Source organism: Misgurnus anguillicaudatus, chromosome 20 (assembly GCF_027580225.2).
Source record: "Misgurnus anguillicaudatus chromosome 20, ASM2758022v2, whole genome shotgun sequence".
Lineage (NCBI taxonomy): Eukaryota > Metazoa > Chordata > Actinopteri > Cypriniformes > Cobitidae > Misgurnus > Misgurnus anguillicaudatus.
The window spans coordinates 31220235-31237240 of NC_073356.2; the positions used below are offsets into that span (position 1 = coordinate 31220235).

Genomic DNA, 17006 nt, shown 5'->3' on the forward strand with positions numbered 1-17006 from the left:
AAATGTATTTAACTTTAAACAAACTCTTGCCAGTAAATAACATAAATTTAAATCTACGGTAAATTACCGGCAACCCAGCTGCAACAACATTGTAATTTCTACGAATTTTTTTTACAGTGTACAATTGAAATGGTTACATTATAAATGCATTAAAAAAGTAAATAAAACCTAGTAAAATTAACTGTTTCACTAACACTTTAGTACACTTATTGATTATTAACTGTGACTTTTGCCTCAGTAAACTCCCAATTCACTCCTAATTAAAAGCTGATAGTTGTTAGGCGGTTAGGTTTAGGTATTGGATTGGGTTAAGGGATGTACAATATGGTATGCAGAACAAGGCATTAATATGTTCTTTATAAGCACTTATAAACAGACAATATGTAAACTAATAAGAAACTAGTTAAAAGTGAGAATTTGTCCCTATACTAAAGTGTTACCACTGTTTCCAATGTGTATAAGATAATACCTGATAGTATAGAGAAGAGAGAAAAAAGAAAGTTTAGAAAAAAGAGAGGCACTATTGAGAACTGGAGTCTTGGCCTAATGGTCCAGAGCTCAGGTAAAGAAGAAAAGCATAAAGAGAATGAGCCAAGTCCAAGAGTACTACTTTTTTAAGTTTTGACTTGTGATAAGTTGACCCTATTCCTTAACATACAAATATATGTTGATATGATATGATATAATTTTTACAGCATCAATAGCTATCAAAAAGCTTAACAAGTACCATAATAAATTGATAAAAAAATATAAAGAAAATGAATGCTATAGTTAAACTACAAAATGATAAACTACCAAACAAGAGAATTCTTTTCCATATTCCTTGAGTAGTGCAGTTCTTCTCTCATTCAGACAGCTGATTTGAAAGTTTCTCAAGATCTTCAATCTCTCTGGAAACATCTATAAAAGAACATATTATATATTACTGCATGAACATATCTGAATACTTTGTGGATTTGGATAAAAGAGTTACAATAATTCTTTATATGTATACAGTACTTTTGCCACAATCTACACTCTTTGGTGGATTTCTCTTAACTACCATTGGGAAATCTTCGCCTAAGGATGATACAACATCCACCACACTGTAGTAGAGTAACAGTTTATTAAATGTGAATTGAAAAAGGCCATAGCCGGCAGAAGTTCCTGTGGTGGTTACCCAACGACAAGTCATGAGAAACACTCAGTGATTTTATAATGACAAAGAGTCAGACCTTGGTTTAACCTAAATAGAATTCCTTTATAGGATCATGAGGCATTAGGACTCTTACAGACCACATGGTGAGCATCACCTGCTGGCCTTATAAAGGGCTCATTATAGTTCTGCGTAAGTTCTACAGCGTAGCCTCGAGGGTTAGGCTACGTGACGGTTTTTATTTATACTTCTGCATCATCCTCCGCGCCGAGTGCACTTAAACGTGCAAACTGCTAGTAGGCAGTATCCATGCGTGTACAGTAAAACAGCCAAAGAAGGCGGCGCTTGGCCAGTAACCCTTAAGCAGCAGCAGTTACAATTTTGCAAAGGGTGCACTTTAGGCTACGCAGAGTTACGTTTAGCCTAAGCACAGCCTACAGAATAGATACAGCGTAGAACCTATGCACGACTATAAATCACACTTAAAGGTATAGCGGAAGATTTTCTCTTTGCGGGTGGATCACCAAGATTGGTCATCCCAGTCGTCAATCATTCTGGTGATATGGTGATATGTTGACATAAGGCGTGCTCGTACGTGCTTGTCCCTAGGTTCGCTTTCTGCACATGCGCACTTTCAGGTGTATATGTGTGGTGGGCTACGGTTTCAGCCATTCATTAAGCCATTCATTGAATTCTCATCAGGGTTGTTTTTTCGAAATGTCTGAGGGTAGCAAGAGAATAAGTGTCTATGAATTGTATGACAAAAAGAGAAAGGCCTCTGAAGAAAGAAACAAGACCAGAGGGTTTCAGTCCCGGCGCCATGGGCGGGCTTTAGGGGGCCGGGCCCGCCCTGTGAGTCACTAGTGCCCGCCCTGGACAAGCCTGCGGTCTCCCTTCACCTGTTCACCAGCTCCATGTCCCACCAACCAGTCCTTGCTTTACACCTTTTTTATCAATAGGCTACTGTTATTAATTAAAAGTTATTGTTTTGTATATATATATAACTCCTGAATAAAAATAAAAATGTGTTTGGTCTGATTTAAAAAAGAAAATATTTTAAATGTATTTAATTGGTTTGTCGGTAGTGAGCGTGGAAATGTTTGGTTGTTTGCTAAGCAAAGCGCCACCGCTAACGTTAAGACACGATTGAGTGCTGCCTGCAGTGAGACTGATACGTTATTGTTCTGCTGTTATCTTTCGACTATTTTCATTGCTGAAACAACAAAAACAGTCAACACTGCGTCTAAAATGTAAGTGGCTTAATATTAATTACTTGTTTAGTGAACTGTCATGAAATCTGTCAGATTTCAACGGTGATGTGTGATGCTGCTTAACTGTATCATGTTATTAAAAACTACACATTTTTACCGCAGTATGTTTAACCCACTTTGTTAACTCAGTGTTAACTCACGTTTGCTGCACTTATTTGTTTAACTAAGCGTTATTACATTATGCACTTTCGGTCGCCAATGATACTAAAGGATGCAGAATCATTATCGTGTTTTGGTGATTATTTTAATCAGACTAGGCCAGTGATTCCCAACCGGGGGTACGTGTACCCCAGGGGGTACGTGAAGAGTTTCCAGGGGGTACGCGAAAAGATTTAGATTTTGCTTTGATCTCATTTACTTTTAATAAAAATGTCTTTCGTTTGTCCAGTCATTTATATAAGATTGATTTTTGTGAGGAAAGCATTGTAAAAAGGACAACTTTAGGCCTAAATGTAATTTAAATCTTATCATTAATATTATACGCCGTCGTGAGTAAATGCGCTGCATGCTCCATAACGCAATAGCGATGTCTAACTCAAGAACGATTTGCGTGTGATTTACTACAAAGGGGCAAATAAAATACACAGGCACAATAATGACATAAGCATATTTCCATAATGACCACTGCAATCTACTAAGAGCAGCGCAAATTAGTACAGAAACCTCGGCAGGACATCGCAATGAAAATGCGGACTGCGGAGTGTGAAATTCCACCCAAATAAAAGCACTTGGAGGACGCAAGATGAAGGGTTAAAGAAGTTTTGAAAAACCTGATTTGACTTCTTCTCGTGACTTCTCCTCCTCTTTTCTTCAGCAAATTAAACATAGCATAGGTTTGGCAAAACTATATATTTTTTATATTTGTAAAAAAGTATGTTCCTCTGGCAAAATTTAATACTCTCCTCCCATTGCTTCTAAAAGGAAAACTTCTACAAATGCATATGCAATAAGGTCGCAAAAATAACACCCTTTCAGAGCTAAATATCTACTGCGTGTCTTTAGTAAGTTCAGTCGGCTTTTAACGGCAAAATTATGGTTTGCGCAGCTGGAGCTGTTAGTTAAAGGGGTCATATAATGACATTTTTTTAATTTGTAAAATAAGTCTTTGGCATTCCCAGAGTCCGTATGTGAAGTTAGTAGTTATATGGGACCGGTATATGTCAAAATTTGATTGATTTATGACCCCCTTTGACAGGGGGCGGGACTATCAATCAAAAGCTGTACAATCTGTCTAGGTTTGAGAATCGTATATCAAGGGCTTTAGACAGCGAGTATCCTGTGCGTGTTTTACGATGTGTCAATCAGCTCGTTGTTTTCCTGTGTGTGTGTTTTGTGTCGGGCCTATGCTGTCATGTTTGTTGCTGTCAGGAATGGGGTTTGTGGTTTTGGACTGCGTGGTTTCGCGGGCGGACCTGTGCTGTCGGCGATCTCTCTCTCTCTCTCTCTCTCTCTCTCGCCCCCACTGCGCGTCTCAATACAGCCTGTCACACAGCGATGTGTGTTGTTGAATCTAAAGTTTTGTAACATCAAAAGTTTCTTTAAAGTCGTGCAAGAATCAAATATATATATATATATATATATATATATATATATATATATAGATATTAGATGTATCTGGTTAAACTTAAAGCCGATATTTTCTATCGAACTATTTTCTTTAGTTTCTGATCAGACACAATGTTTCTGATGCTGATATTATATCAGTGTGTTTGTGTGGGGGTCGTGTGATGTAATCTTTGAAAGTTTATGACCGAACCTTTATTGGGGAGCGACAAGAGATCTCCGGGATCAGTTTGGATGGAGCAGTGCTGGTATACTCAAACCTGGTGGTACGTATATGTGTTTTACTGGGGTCATTCCAACATATTGTGTGATTATTTAAAAACTAAAAATTCGATCTCTGGCCTTGCAGCGAAATTGTGTAAACTGGTGTTAACTATTCCTGGTAAATCGCTGAGAAGAGTGGAATGAACAAAAAAAAAAGACTGATCAAACAGGCCGGTACCTTGGAACCTCCCGCTGCGTAGGACAAAGAGACGCCGAGTGACTCGTGCCGACCGGTGTGTATTTATTTAATCCTGTTACATGTGTTTTAAACAAGATGTTTTATTTTAATATTTTCTAATATCAGATGTTATCTGTTAACAGTTTGGATATCGACGGCAAAGTTTGGATATCGTTGCAAGATCTAGAGCGGATCTCCACGGTACGCTTATACTGCATTAGAAAAAGTTTTAAACAAATATGGCTTATTTAGATATTTTTATAATAATATGTTTTATCTGTTTACAGTTTAGGATACAGACCACAACGCTTTGGACGTGTCTTTAAAAAAGAGAAAAATCAGAGACTTTATGGACTTGACTTCGAACATTTTAAACATTTTGTGACATATTGGATTTAAAACATTTCGGATACTGGATACCTGTGTTGATTTGTCCACAGAGCTGGTCGCTTTTTAAAATCACATGGGTAAGTGACTATTATAAATTGTTTTACTGTGGTTTTAAACTTGTGTTCTTAATACATTGTTTTATTTTTCATCGTTTATATAATCCGTTTTTATACTCATTTTGGCTTAGAGTTTTTCATTGTTTTAAATATATTGTTTGTTTTTGATATTTTATACTCGTTATATTTTTTGGTATAGTTTTATTGTGTTTACGTTGTTTGATTATTTGAATATTTTGGGTTTTCACTGTGATTCCGAATATTGTGGTAAATGGCCCAAAAACGTTATTCTGACTCTGGCTGTGACCAGGCGAATAAAATTATAAGGCGCAATGAATCCACGTTTGATATAGTTGATTATGAATTGGGAATGCAAATACTGATAGAAACTGTCAGAGCTATGAATGGAAATCAAAGTAATGTAGACGGATTCGCAGACTTGATAAGTATGGTCGATCCCCGTTCACAGCCCCCTCCAGAGCCGAGTATGGTCTTAGATCCTGATGTTTTAAATACGCATCAGGTTTTTGAGATTCCAGAAGCTGGATTTATAAATCAGCAGATTGAACCTGGGGTTTCAGATACTGCTTTTATCAATAATCAAATTGAACCAGAGGCTCCAGTCGCTGATCTAAACGATCAGCAGGTTCTCGATGGGGCATCCGAGAATTTACATGTTCAACACGGTGGTGAGGGGTCGGACGACCCCCACCACAATTCTGAATTGGATGATATGGGGTTAACGCCCGAAGATGTTGAGAGACTTGTGAGAGACGGGGGTGAATTTAATGGTTATACCGTCGTTCCTCGTACAAGATTTAACAGTGTGGAAATACTTAGGAGTTTAAATCTGAGGTCAATAGCTTCTACAGATATGGCATCGTACGTGCTATTTTTGGATGGTGTTCTGAATGAAATAGTCTCTCTATCTAGAATATTTGCGGGCGATGGGGGAATAATACATGTATTACTAAGTGGAGAAACTTTAACATCCGACGTTAATGCGCTGCTTACGCCAGCCAACGATTATAGCGTCTCTGCCTTCACAGATCAACTTGAAAATATCATGCAAAGCAACGCAGACGTGCGGGTTGATGACAATCTAATGTTAAAGGTGTCTATTGTCAGAAGCAAAAATGGTGGTGTCGGTGATCGCAGGAAATTCCGTGATCTAGCACACAGCGATGTTATAAAAAGAAATAGAATGAATCTTTTTTGCCCCGCTAATATGTCTGACAAGCTATGCTTTGCACTTTGTCTGGCACACTTTTTGAATCCCCAAAAAACAGACCCTGAATTAGTGCCCATAGCTGCTTCCATTCAAAATGCCGCTGGATTTTCAATCCAAGACATGATACGCTTTAATGACGTCGCATTGTTTGAGAGATTGTTAAACATCAAAATTGTAGTTTTCCACAGATCAAGCACCGGTGCATTGGAAAAATACATGACCAAAGATAAGCCCCACTACAAGACGGTGTTTCTCTATCTGTCCGATAGTCATTATTTCATGATAAAAAATTTGAGGGCTTTTATCGGGTGTAAGTACGTCTGCGACTATTGCTACAATGGTTTTTCTAATAAAAGGAATCATAGATGCATTTACGCATGTGACATATGCAATGCCCCCGACTGCTACAAACACCCCGCGAAGACGATACACTGTGGTGATTGTTTGAGGTACTGCAAATCAGAATACTGTTATGAGATGCATAAAAAACCAGCACTGAGTCAGCAGTTTGCCCAGTGTGACGTGACCAAATACTGTCCGACATGTAATCGATGCTATTACATTAGCGGTGATAAACCAAAACCGCACAAATGCATGCCGGAGAAGTGCCTGCATTGTGGCATGGAGATGATACCCGATGGGGATCATCAATGTTTTATTCAGCCCTTAAGGCTCGAGAAACCCAGTGAGAAATATATCTTCTATGATTTCGAGACTCGTTACGAGGGTGGTAAGCATGTTGCAAACTTTGTTTGCGCCATCACTTTTGCGGGTGAAGAATTCACAGCAGAGGGACCCGACTGCGTCGCACAACTCGTACAGAGATTCAGACACCCTAGGTACACCAACTACACATGGATAGCCCACAACGCTTCTGGCTTTGACAATTTTATACTTTTGGAATATTTCACAAAGGTGGGGCTCACTCTTAAAATCACGATGCAAGGATGTCGTTTGATATTAATGTTTGACGAAAGCTACAAGCAAAGATTTCTCGATAGCTTCTCATTCCTCCCAATGCGTCTAGCCAAAACTGCATCTGCCATGAATCTGACCTGTGCAGAAAAGGGCTATTTTCCACATCACTTTAACCGGGTGGAGAATGAAAACTACATAGGTCCATATCCGGACAAAAAAATGTACGGATATGACACAATGTCAGAGAAGGAGAGGGAACAGTTTGATGAATGGTACAAGACCGTAGAGGGTGAAGTCTTTGACTTTAAAAAAGAGCTGGCTCTTTACGGCAAGAACGATGTTGTTTTGTTGAGAGAGGCATGCATGAAATATCGTGATGAGTTTATACAATGCACAGCACTTGACCCCTTCAGATACACAACTCTGGCATCGTGCTGCATGGCAGTGTACAAGACCCATTATCTGGAGAGAGACACACTAGCGTTGACGCACAACGGTGCCTACCTGACTAAAAACAAAGCCTATTCAAACGCCTCCATCGAATGGCTTGAATATGTCAGCCATTCACGAAGCGTCGATGTCCAGCATGCGTTAAATCGTGGCGAGATGTCGTTCGGGTCCTACCATGTCGATGGTGCGTTCCAAAAGGATGGTAAAATTCATATTTTAGAATATTTAGGGTGTTTGTGGCACAGTCACTCTTGCAAATTTAAAGAATATGACATTCATCCTGTGACAAAATTGACGCACGCTGTACACAGAAGACAGCATGAGGCCAAAATGGAGGTTTTGGAGAAGGCGTATGGGTTGAATGTCGAGGTGATGTGGGAGTGTGAATGGAACGCTGCTAAGCGGACTGATCCTGACGTAATCGCCTTTATGGCCACTTACACGCACCCCGAGAGACTGAAACCCCGCGACGCTCTATTTGGCGGTCGTACTAACGCGTACAAACTCTATCATAAAGCCGCTGAAGGTGAGAAAATCAGATATGTTGATTTTACAAGTCTGTACCCCTTCTGTCAGGCCAAGAAGTGTTACCCGATAGGGCATCCACAGATAATTTTAAAGGACTTTGAACCCCTTGAAAATTATTACGGACTTATCAAAGCATCAGTGTTACCCCCAAGAAAACTGCTGCACCCTGTGCTCCCATACAGGGCCAATAATAAACTGAATTTCCCTCTCTGCGCAACCTGCTGTGAGGAGCAGAATCAGACGACCCCCTGCGATCACACAGATGAGAAGCGAATGCTTTCAGGGTGTTGGGTCAGTCTCGAGCTGTTAAAGGCTATCGAGAAGGGTTACGTCGTGACAAAAGTGGATGAAGTGTGGCATTTTCCCCAATCCTCAGAGACCTTGTTTTGTGAATATGTCAAAACATTTTTACAATACAAGCAAGAGGCCAGTGGGTACCCCGCACACGTAGTGACAGATCAGGACAAAGAGGCGTACATTGCTGATTACTTTGAGAAAGAGGGTATACAAATGAATCCTGATAAGATAAGCCTTAACCCCGCGAGGCGTTCTATCAATAAGTTGTTGCTAAACAGCTTGTGGGGTCGTTTTTCTATGCGAGAAAATCTCCCCAACACTGTGTTGCTCTCAGATCCGGAAGAGTTTACGAGATACATTTTTGGCATGGCGTACGAGATTAAACACTTTTCGTTTGTGTCAGACAAGGTAGCTCTAGTGCAATGGATCCATCCGGACGGCAAAGGCGCGCGCACGCGTGACATAAACATATTTCTTGGCGCCTTTACTACAGCCCACGCGCGTCTAGAATTGTATGATCTTATGGACAGGCTCAATGAGCGTGTGCTTTACAGCGATACAGACAGCGTGATTTTCACGTCTAAAGACGGCGACTGGGATCCTCCGTTGGGGCCGTATCTAGGTAATTTGACTGATGAAATTGGGGATGATGATTTTGCGGTCGAGTTTGTGTCGTGCGGGCCAAAAACATACGCCTACCGCACCGCAAAGGGGCGCACGGTCCTAAAGGCCAAAGGCATTGTGCAAAATTATACAAACTCCCAAATTATCACATTAGACACACTGGTTGATCTTGTCCGTGATTATGTTAATGAGGGTGATCCTGACAGACACGTGCTAGCCTCTGCTGACAGCATTGTGAGGAATAAAAGACACCTCACGCTCCACAACAAAACAGTTGTGAAGAAGTTTAAGCTCGTATACAACAAGCGAGTAATAAACAAAAAAGAATTGACAACGTTTCCGTATGGATTTTGATAACGTTTTTGGGCATAAAGGTGTACGGGATGCTAAAGGCCATGACTTTAGGCTACAGCATCCCTTCTCTTTAATTGTAGCAGGACCATCCAACAGTGGGAAATCAATCTTTGTTAAGATGTTGTTGGAAAATGCTGTAAATTTGATTTCTGAAAAGATTGAGAATATTGTAATTATATATGAATGTTGGCAAAAAATGTATGAAGAAATATCAAAAATGTACCAAATTAAATTCATTGAAGGGATACCGCAGACTCTGAATGACGATCATTTGTTTCCTGTTAATAAAACATCTCTGCTAATTCTAGACGATGTCATGCGTGATGCTTCTGGAAACATTGAAGTGGAAAAGGCATTCACTCAGTATGTACACCACAGAAACTTGAGCGTTATTTATATTGTACAGAATTTATTTTGCCAGGGAAAGTCGAGCAGGACAATAGCTTTGAACACAAATTATCTAATTCTTTTTAAAAACCCCAGAGACACAAATCAGGTCATGGTTCTAGCCAGACAGATGTACCCCGGAGAAACAAAATATTTTATGGAGGCTTACAAAGACGCCACCAGTCAGCCTTTTGGTTATCTTATGATTGACTATAAAGCCAAAACACCGGAGCTGTATCGTCTCAGAACAGATTTGCTTTCACCGTATCCAGTGGTGTACGTCCGGAAAAGAAAACAGAGAACGTGAAAATGTCTGATAGACTTTGTAGAAACCTCCCTCTTTTAAAACTTCTATTAAAATCAACACCCAAACAGAGACGCGTTATTCTACAATCTGCTACGGATGATCTCGTGGTGGCATTGTGCGAACTAGCTCTTAATTTATTACACGGTCATATACCCCTAAAACATGTACAATACCAAAAATTGAAAAAGAAGAAACGTGAGCTAAAAATCGTTGCGGACAAGAAGATTAGTGTCGGAAGAAAGAGACGTTTGATAAACCAGCAGGGGGGTTTCCTTCTTCCCCTCCTAAGGGTCGCTATCCCTTTTATTACAAGCCTGATTGCCTCTAGATAAAACCAGAGAATGGAATTTGCGGAGAAAATGTATCTAGTACCGCAGCACCAGCTGGATAAACTAAAGACCGAATCGCCTCGCGAGTCTATTCAACAGAGCGTCGAGAGCGATATGGATGAATCTATACGAAATATTTTGCACAGAAATGATTTGGATGTTTATGAAAAAGCAAAGTTGTACTCGAACGCCTTACAGAGATTTTTAACAATCGCCAAACACAGAGACCGGGAAGTCAACACTTTAACATTAAGCCTTCCCCCATCTGATCACACAGATAAGGAACAAACTACTTTGGATGTTAAGGATAATGCCGCAGACGATGTTGTGGCTGATGTGTTAAACAACGCACCGCAAAAAAGTTTAAAAAACATCAGGTACATTTTAGATAAAATGTCTAAAGCTAAAGATGTAACTTCATGGACAGGTTCAGGGGAATTTGTGTTTAGGGGAAGTCCTATACACGGGTCCCATTTGTTTGATTTGGTGAAAAGCGTTACCGCATCGCATAAGATCAGAGACGAACACAGACCTGTAGGTTGGTCAGAGTTTTTAGAGGCGATCTCGTTGTTGAATTTGCCTTATTCTATACTACCAAACCATGCCGTTAGACAGGCTGTTCAGTCTTTTAAATCGGGGACATCACCTGGTGTGTCGGCTCATTATGGAAAAAGTAAAAAACGCAGATCTCGGGCTCGGGCAGCCATTCTGCCGGATGAACCCCTGTTTAAATCACCCAAACTAGATTATAACAAATGGTTACGTTTCTAATGTTTTACATTGTTGTTGTTGTTGTTGTTGTTGTTGTTGTTGTTGTTGTTGAATGGTTGTATTCATAAATAAAAAAAAAATTCTGAAGAATCTTGTCTTGACTAATAGTGTTTTTATTGATTAAACAAAAACATTACACAAACATGTCACCCGTTTGCACACACTGAACACATTTAAACATATTTTTATAACAATCAGAGGGTTTTAGTTTTTTCACAAAACACGATACCATATTATCGTTTTTAATCAGATCATCTGTATACTTTTTTAAAACATTTTCATATTCACGATCCATGCACATATGATACAGGAAAAAAACACAATGCTGACCACAGGTATCTGCTGAGAAGTCTTGTACTTGCTTGGCAGAGTATTGCATCGTTACAGAATTGAGATTTAAAAAGTCATTGATTTGATGGGGAAAACGGTAATGATCCGGTCTGTTGCCAAAACTGTCAAAAAAACAACCCACACCGTATTTGTTTATGTAAATAGCTAACCAGTGTTCCCCGGGGAGTCCGGACGGGTGGGTGTTGATTATGACCATGGCCGGCAATGTTCTTAAAGGGTCGACTGGTAAATGGTCACACGGCACCACTCCTAGGAAATGTGTGTTGCATGAAATTTTATCCATCAGGCTCGTTAGTTGCAAGGTGTTCATGATTAATAGTAATCAATCATAACCTGCCGACGATTAGATATTTCCAGAATTGAATCATAAATCGCATACACTATCAGCGTTATCGTATTTTGGAGAGGCTGCCTAAAACGAAGTTCTAATCTGATATTGCCGGATTTGACTAGTGACACGTGACGCCCGCATTCTTCATCTGGTGTGAGGTTGAACGCGTAGAGTGTATATCCGTGCAGAAAGGCCTCTCTATCGATAGACAGAGCTTGATTTTTCAAATGTTTTCCCGAAGCCAATGCTAGTTGGTAAAACTCCCTTACAGCAGAACCGCTGCCAAAGTCAGGCTGGAAAGGCTTTGAAGGTGTCTGAACGCCGTCTGTATAGACCGCTAAGAATTCCAGGTCGTAGTTTTTAAATGCAAATGGGTTTTTATTATAAGCGCCTGTAAAGGCGTCATTATCAACCATCGCCAGAACGATGGATTTGGGTAGGGTTCCTAAAAATAAGTTTTCTTGGTTACATACGCGGGAACCAGCGGGTATGGAGAAGTTTTTCAAACACACTCTGTCGATGGGGTATTTTGCTGTTGCTGATAACAGAGCCTGAGCGTGGCCCAGCCTCACAGCTGGTGACACTGATACTTTTTTAACAAACAGAGATGCTGAAACAATGTTTATTCTGTAGTTTACATTATCGTTTCTCATCAAACAAAACTCATCTTTGGCCCTAGTCATACGGATTTTAACATCTACTCCGTTAAGCAACAATTTTTCTTGAAAGAATATATCGCTGTGAATGGGTCCTAATAGCTCTACGATATTGCTGGACTCTGTAAAGGCAGCTCTCTTTGTTAGACCTCTATTTCCGGCAGCTGGATCTGTCGCATCCATATGCCCCGGAGAATCTTTATAATATAGTCCAGAGGAGAACGTCGTCTCGAGAGCGTCTGTTCCATAGTTTAACAGACACTCTATGATGCAACGATAAGGATGCGTGCTGGAACTCTGCGAAATTAATCGGTCCCCGAGCGACACGTCCGTTTGGGCAAACAAACTTCCAATAGGATAATTCACTAACCCAACAGGCGCTCCGGCGGCAATGTCCGTACCGTTAGGATTAGTAATTTTCACCCTCAAAAACAGCAATGTGTTATTTAAATCGATATAATCCTCCCCGGTTCCTGCTATAAAAAATTCCAACGGGGCTGTGTCTGATAGCGCGGATAAAGGAGGTATTTCTACATATGTATTTTTTTCAATAGATGTCTGAGTCAGAGGTACCGTGAATAAATCCAGTTCGGATTTAATACACTCTTCTGACATATTGTGTAGCAGAGCCATGATCTAGAAGATTGTTTTAACTCTCTTTGCCGGTGGTTTTTTTTGCTGGTACCTTGCGCTTACGCTTTGCAACTGATGATTTCTTGACTGTACCATGTGCTTTCTTTGGTTTGTGGCCACTCCTTTTGGCGCCCGGCGGCCTATACGTGCGTTTGCGAGACATAACCATCAAACCCGAACCGTCTTGATCATGGTTGTTGAAAGAGCCTGACATCGTATTGCTAACGACATCACTAAATATGTTTTTCGCAGCAGATTTAAGATGCGGTTTGGCTATGTTAAAACCACGCTTCAACAAGGGTATAGCGAATCTAAACAGTCCTCTGAAAAGACCTCCCAGCCCATTGCCGTACATGACCCCACCACCCGCATACCCAGGCAGTCCATTTCCAGCCTGGTTTGTATAATATGTCACGTAGCGCTCGGGGTTTGCGTTATAATTATTATTAAAATAAGCCATTACTGAATATTAAAAGGATGACTGCTTCACGGGTCTAAAATGTAGTTTAACACACACTTTACCGTAAGAAAACGCAACGTCTTTGTTTTGATCGTCCTTTACTTCAATAGCAATTTCTGTGATAACGGACTTGTTTGTAGGTACGTAATGAGGTTTGTCGTATCTAATACTGACGATGTTGTTGTTTTCACCAGTTATATGTACACATCCTAGGAGCGGTACATATGCATCACCTACTGCCTGATATTCGATAATGTCAGTATAGATATAGAGCGTATAGAAACCACCGTTTATGTCTGCCTGATACGGCGCTCTCGTCACAACATCCTTTATAGGCTCAGGAGGGGCAGGGGCTCGCATTGCTATCCCTATAGGCACATTAGGTCGCAGTCCTAAAATGACAGCCAACTTGCCGCTAAACATTAACGAGATACCGGGCGGTGCTTTTAAAAATACCTTGTTTCTTATGTTATCATACCCCATGAATCCGTTAGGGTTTAGAGCCTTATTTATTTCACTAACCACCGATGTGACATTTTCATAATATCCAGCTTTTATAAAGTGTCGCTTGGTGTCGTTGAAAATATTGGACGCTCCTACTTCTGTATTTAAATCAAAAAATGCGTCTTCGGTACTAAATGTGTACCATGTTCTAGGATATTCAATTTCAACAATCCCCACCTCCCATTTGCCCCTCAGGTTTATAGGATTGCCTAACACGGTCCTATAATTTGAGATAGTATTGTTGGTGTAGACACCAGAAGATGCGTTGCATGGTAATGTAACATAAAAGCCACCCTCACCCATGTCTATTTTTTATTGGACTGCCTTTATTCTACGTGAGTTCCCCCTTTTTAAGGATTCTGTATATCGACCACATCTTTTTCTTCGACCCAACTATTAAATTTATCAGGCCATCCGAGCCATTTCACTAAAACCAGTATTTTTTTGCCACGTTTTTTCTTGTCTAAGATTTTTTCTACCTTAAATGGTTTGTTTTCACACACAGATATTTTTTGTAATTCTTGTTCGTAAAACCGACCATCGATAACATCGTTGTCATAATCATGTAGTTTGTAGACCGGCGGATCCCTGGGTATACACTCTGCGATTGTAAAATACTCTTCTGTGTAATTCTGTTCATAACCTTTCGCGAATGGACCCCTAACTTTGGAGATTCTAACAACATCACCGATCTTGTATTTAAAACACGCGGGTTTGTCTCGTCGCACTCCTGCAGGTCCATACAGATTTTCAAACACAACGTGTTCAATATCTTTGTTGACATCCACGGGTCTCATCTTAATACTCCTGTGATAACTGGTGTTGTAGCCCCGCGTGATATCTTGTAACACGTCAATATATCTCCTGGAGTTTGTGGCTGTTAAAAAACGCCACATCAAGTTTTTGAGGCTACGATTAAACCTTTCAACCACAGAAGCTTTTAAATCCGATGCGACGGCAAAATGATGAATATTATATTTTTTAACAACTTCTTGAAAATGTTTGTTAAAAAATTATTTCCCCTGATCCGTCTGTATTTTTTGAGGCACCCGGCCTTCCCCAAGTATTGACTCAAAAGCCTTAGCGACCTCAAGGCCGCTTTTGTTCTTTAAGACCCGAGTCCATGCATATTTACTAAACACATCTATGCATGTGAGTAAAAATTTTGTGTCGTCATTTTCCTTGGAATATGCAGACATATCGACCAAATCAGCTTGAAACTGCATGTCTATCCCATAAACAATCACTCTGTTTCTTTTGAATTTAAGAGGAGCCTGTCTATGTAACGTGTAGGCATCCTGTGAGGAGACCCATTCTGAAACTTCCTCATCATTTAAACGTACATCGTAATCTTTTAAAACAGCTTGTTTTAAACGATTTTTACCACCTAAGGACCCCGGGTTGGAGGGTGTGTAATAAACCTTACTCATGAGTTCTGCCGACATGATGTCGTCTCATCAGACCACAAATAAGTAATGCGTGAGATTTGGGTAAATAGTCTTTTTTATTTTCACACAACAACGATAATACAGAAAGCCATTACAGGGTGTCTAAATACCATAAAAAGTGTATACATGAAACAATTTTTTTATCAATCATATATTCAGCAGCTGTTGCGACAACTTCACACACATTAAATTGTGGATTCTTTAAAATCACAGCAATGCATAAATCAATTACATATGTAGACATTGTGATTACATCTCCTATGTAAAAATCATCATGACTTTTATACATCAAATCTAGAGTTTTTTTAATAAAAATACAAGGTTGCTCTTCGGCATTAACACACATCTGGACCATGGTATCCCATGACGTAGCAATATCTCGCACATCAGACATTTGTTGTTTGAGACTGGTCACACGTTTGCTGCTTTCACAAGCATCAGGTTTGAAATCAGAGTCAGTTTCTAGAGATATCACGCTACATAAGAGATTAACCAGTTCATGTTTATAATGGTTTTTAAACATATTTTTAATCAGTCCGGTAAAGCACAGGTTCCCCATTTGAAAGGCGATGTCAATTCAAACTCAGCAGATTTTACTCCAGGAGTCCACACAATCGTTGACAAGTTTTTCACAATTATCGTCTACTAGCTCATCTGTGATTTCTTTCAGCTTAGACACAACGTAAGGCTCAGACCTTAATTCACACAGAATAGCGTCCACAGCACCTTGGATCCTCATGGGATGAGATTTCAGGCCGATCTGGTTCAGAGCTTGTACGATGATGTGTTTAAACTCCGGTTTAAACAACGTACTGGTGAGATCTTCATAATTAAATTCAAAGTAATAGGGCGTGGGTTCGTAAAGGCATCCGTGTTGTATTTGGCTTGGGTGGTTCACCTTGCAGCCGTAGCATTCACGTTTCATCTTTGCCCCGACGGCGCTTCCCAGAACGGACGCAACAATGGCCTTTATTAGCTTAAAGCCAGCGACGCCGATACAGCCGTCCACGCCGTCCTCTGATGCTCCGTGCGCGGCTGCGGCGATGTTACAGCTACGCGTAGTGAGGAAAGTCAGGTTGTGATACCCCAGTTCTTTGCAGAACTCATCCAACCAGCTGTTAATAGCCACGGTGTCTTCAGCACTTGGCGGGGGAGCATCCATGGTATCGGGTGTATCTATGACGGTGTGGTAAGGAGTTTCAGAGTCTTGAGACATGTTGAATCAATGTGTCTGGGGTCTGTGGTCCGGGGTCTTTTAATGTTTGTAGTAAGTGGGCGGAGACGGCATCTCGCCGGTCCCCGCCATGCTTCCACGGGGGTCAAACAATTTAACCCTTACGGCATTGTATTGGTCACGCATCTTGCACCATCTAAACATTTTGTCAATGTGTGCAAAAACATCTCCAAGCACACAAACATCGCGCCACTGGAAAATGAATTGCAGATCGTAGTGGTTGTTGTGCTCATCCTCCGGGATAGGCCATGTATACTCAGAAATCTTTGATACGTCTCTACAGGTGAAAATGTAGACACAATCATCAAGTTTCTTTTTACACTGGTTGGCGACAAC

The 17006-nt window shown here is 40.4% G+C and overlaps 2 protein-coding genes across 2 annotated transcripts in view; one reads left to right on the forward strand and one right to left on the reverse strand.

The window, feature by feature from the left end:
- Positions 1-467: 467 nt before the first annotated feature.
- LOC129456055 (nuclear GTPase SLIP-GC) overlaps positions 468-17006 on the reverse strand; it is a 32656-nt gene continuing 16117 nt past the window's right edge. Inside the window, exon 18 of the mRNA XM_073858145.1 lies at positions 468-900. Coding sequence (XP_073714246.1) covers positions 845-900 — 56 coding nt within the window. The 3' untranslated portion in view covers positions 468-844. The remainder of the gene's footprint in view (positions 901-17006) is intronic.
- Positions 4016-11357, forward strand: LOC129421151 (uncharacterized). The gene is made up of 4 exons (XM_055176472.2): positions 4016-4235; positions 4319-4466; positions 4555-4612; positions 4699-11357. The coding sequence occupies exon 4, from the start codon at positions 5129-5131 to the stop codon at positions 9257-9259; it is 4131 nt and encodes a 1376-aa protein (XP_055032447.2). The 5' UTR covers positions 4016-4235; positions 4319-4466; positions 4555-4612; positions 4699-5128; the 3' UTR covers positions 9260-11357.

Bases quoted from the DNA above. Each gene is read 5' to 3' on its own strand.
- LOC129421151 (XM_055176472.2), top strand. From the start codon at position 5,129: ATGGCCCAAAAACGTTATTCTGACTCTGGCTGTGACCAGGCGAATAAA.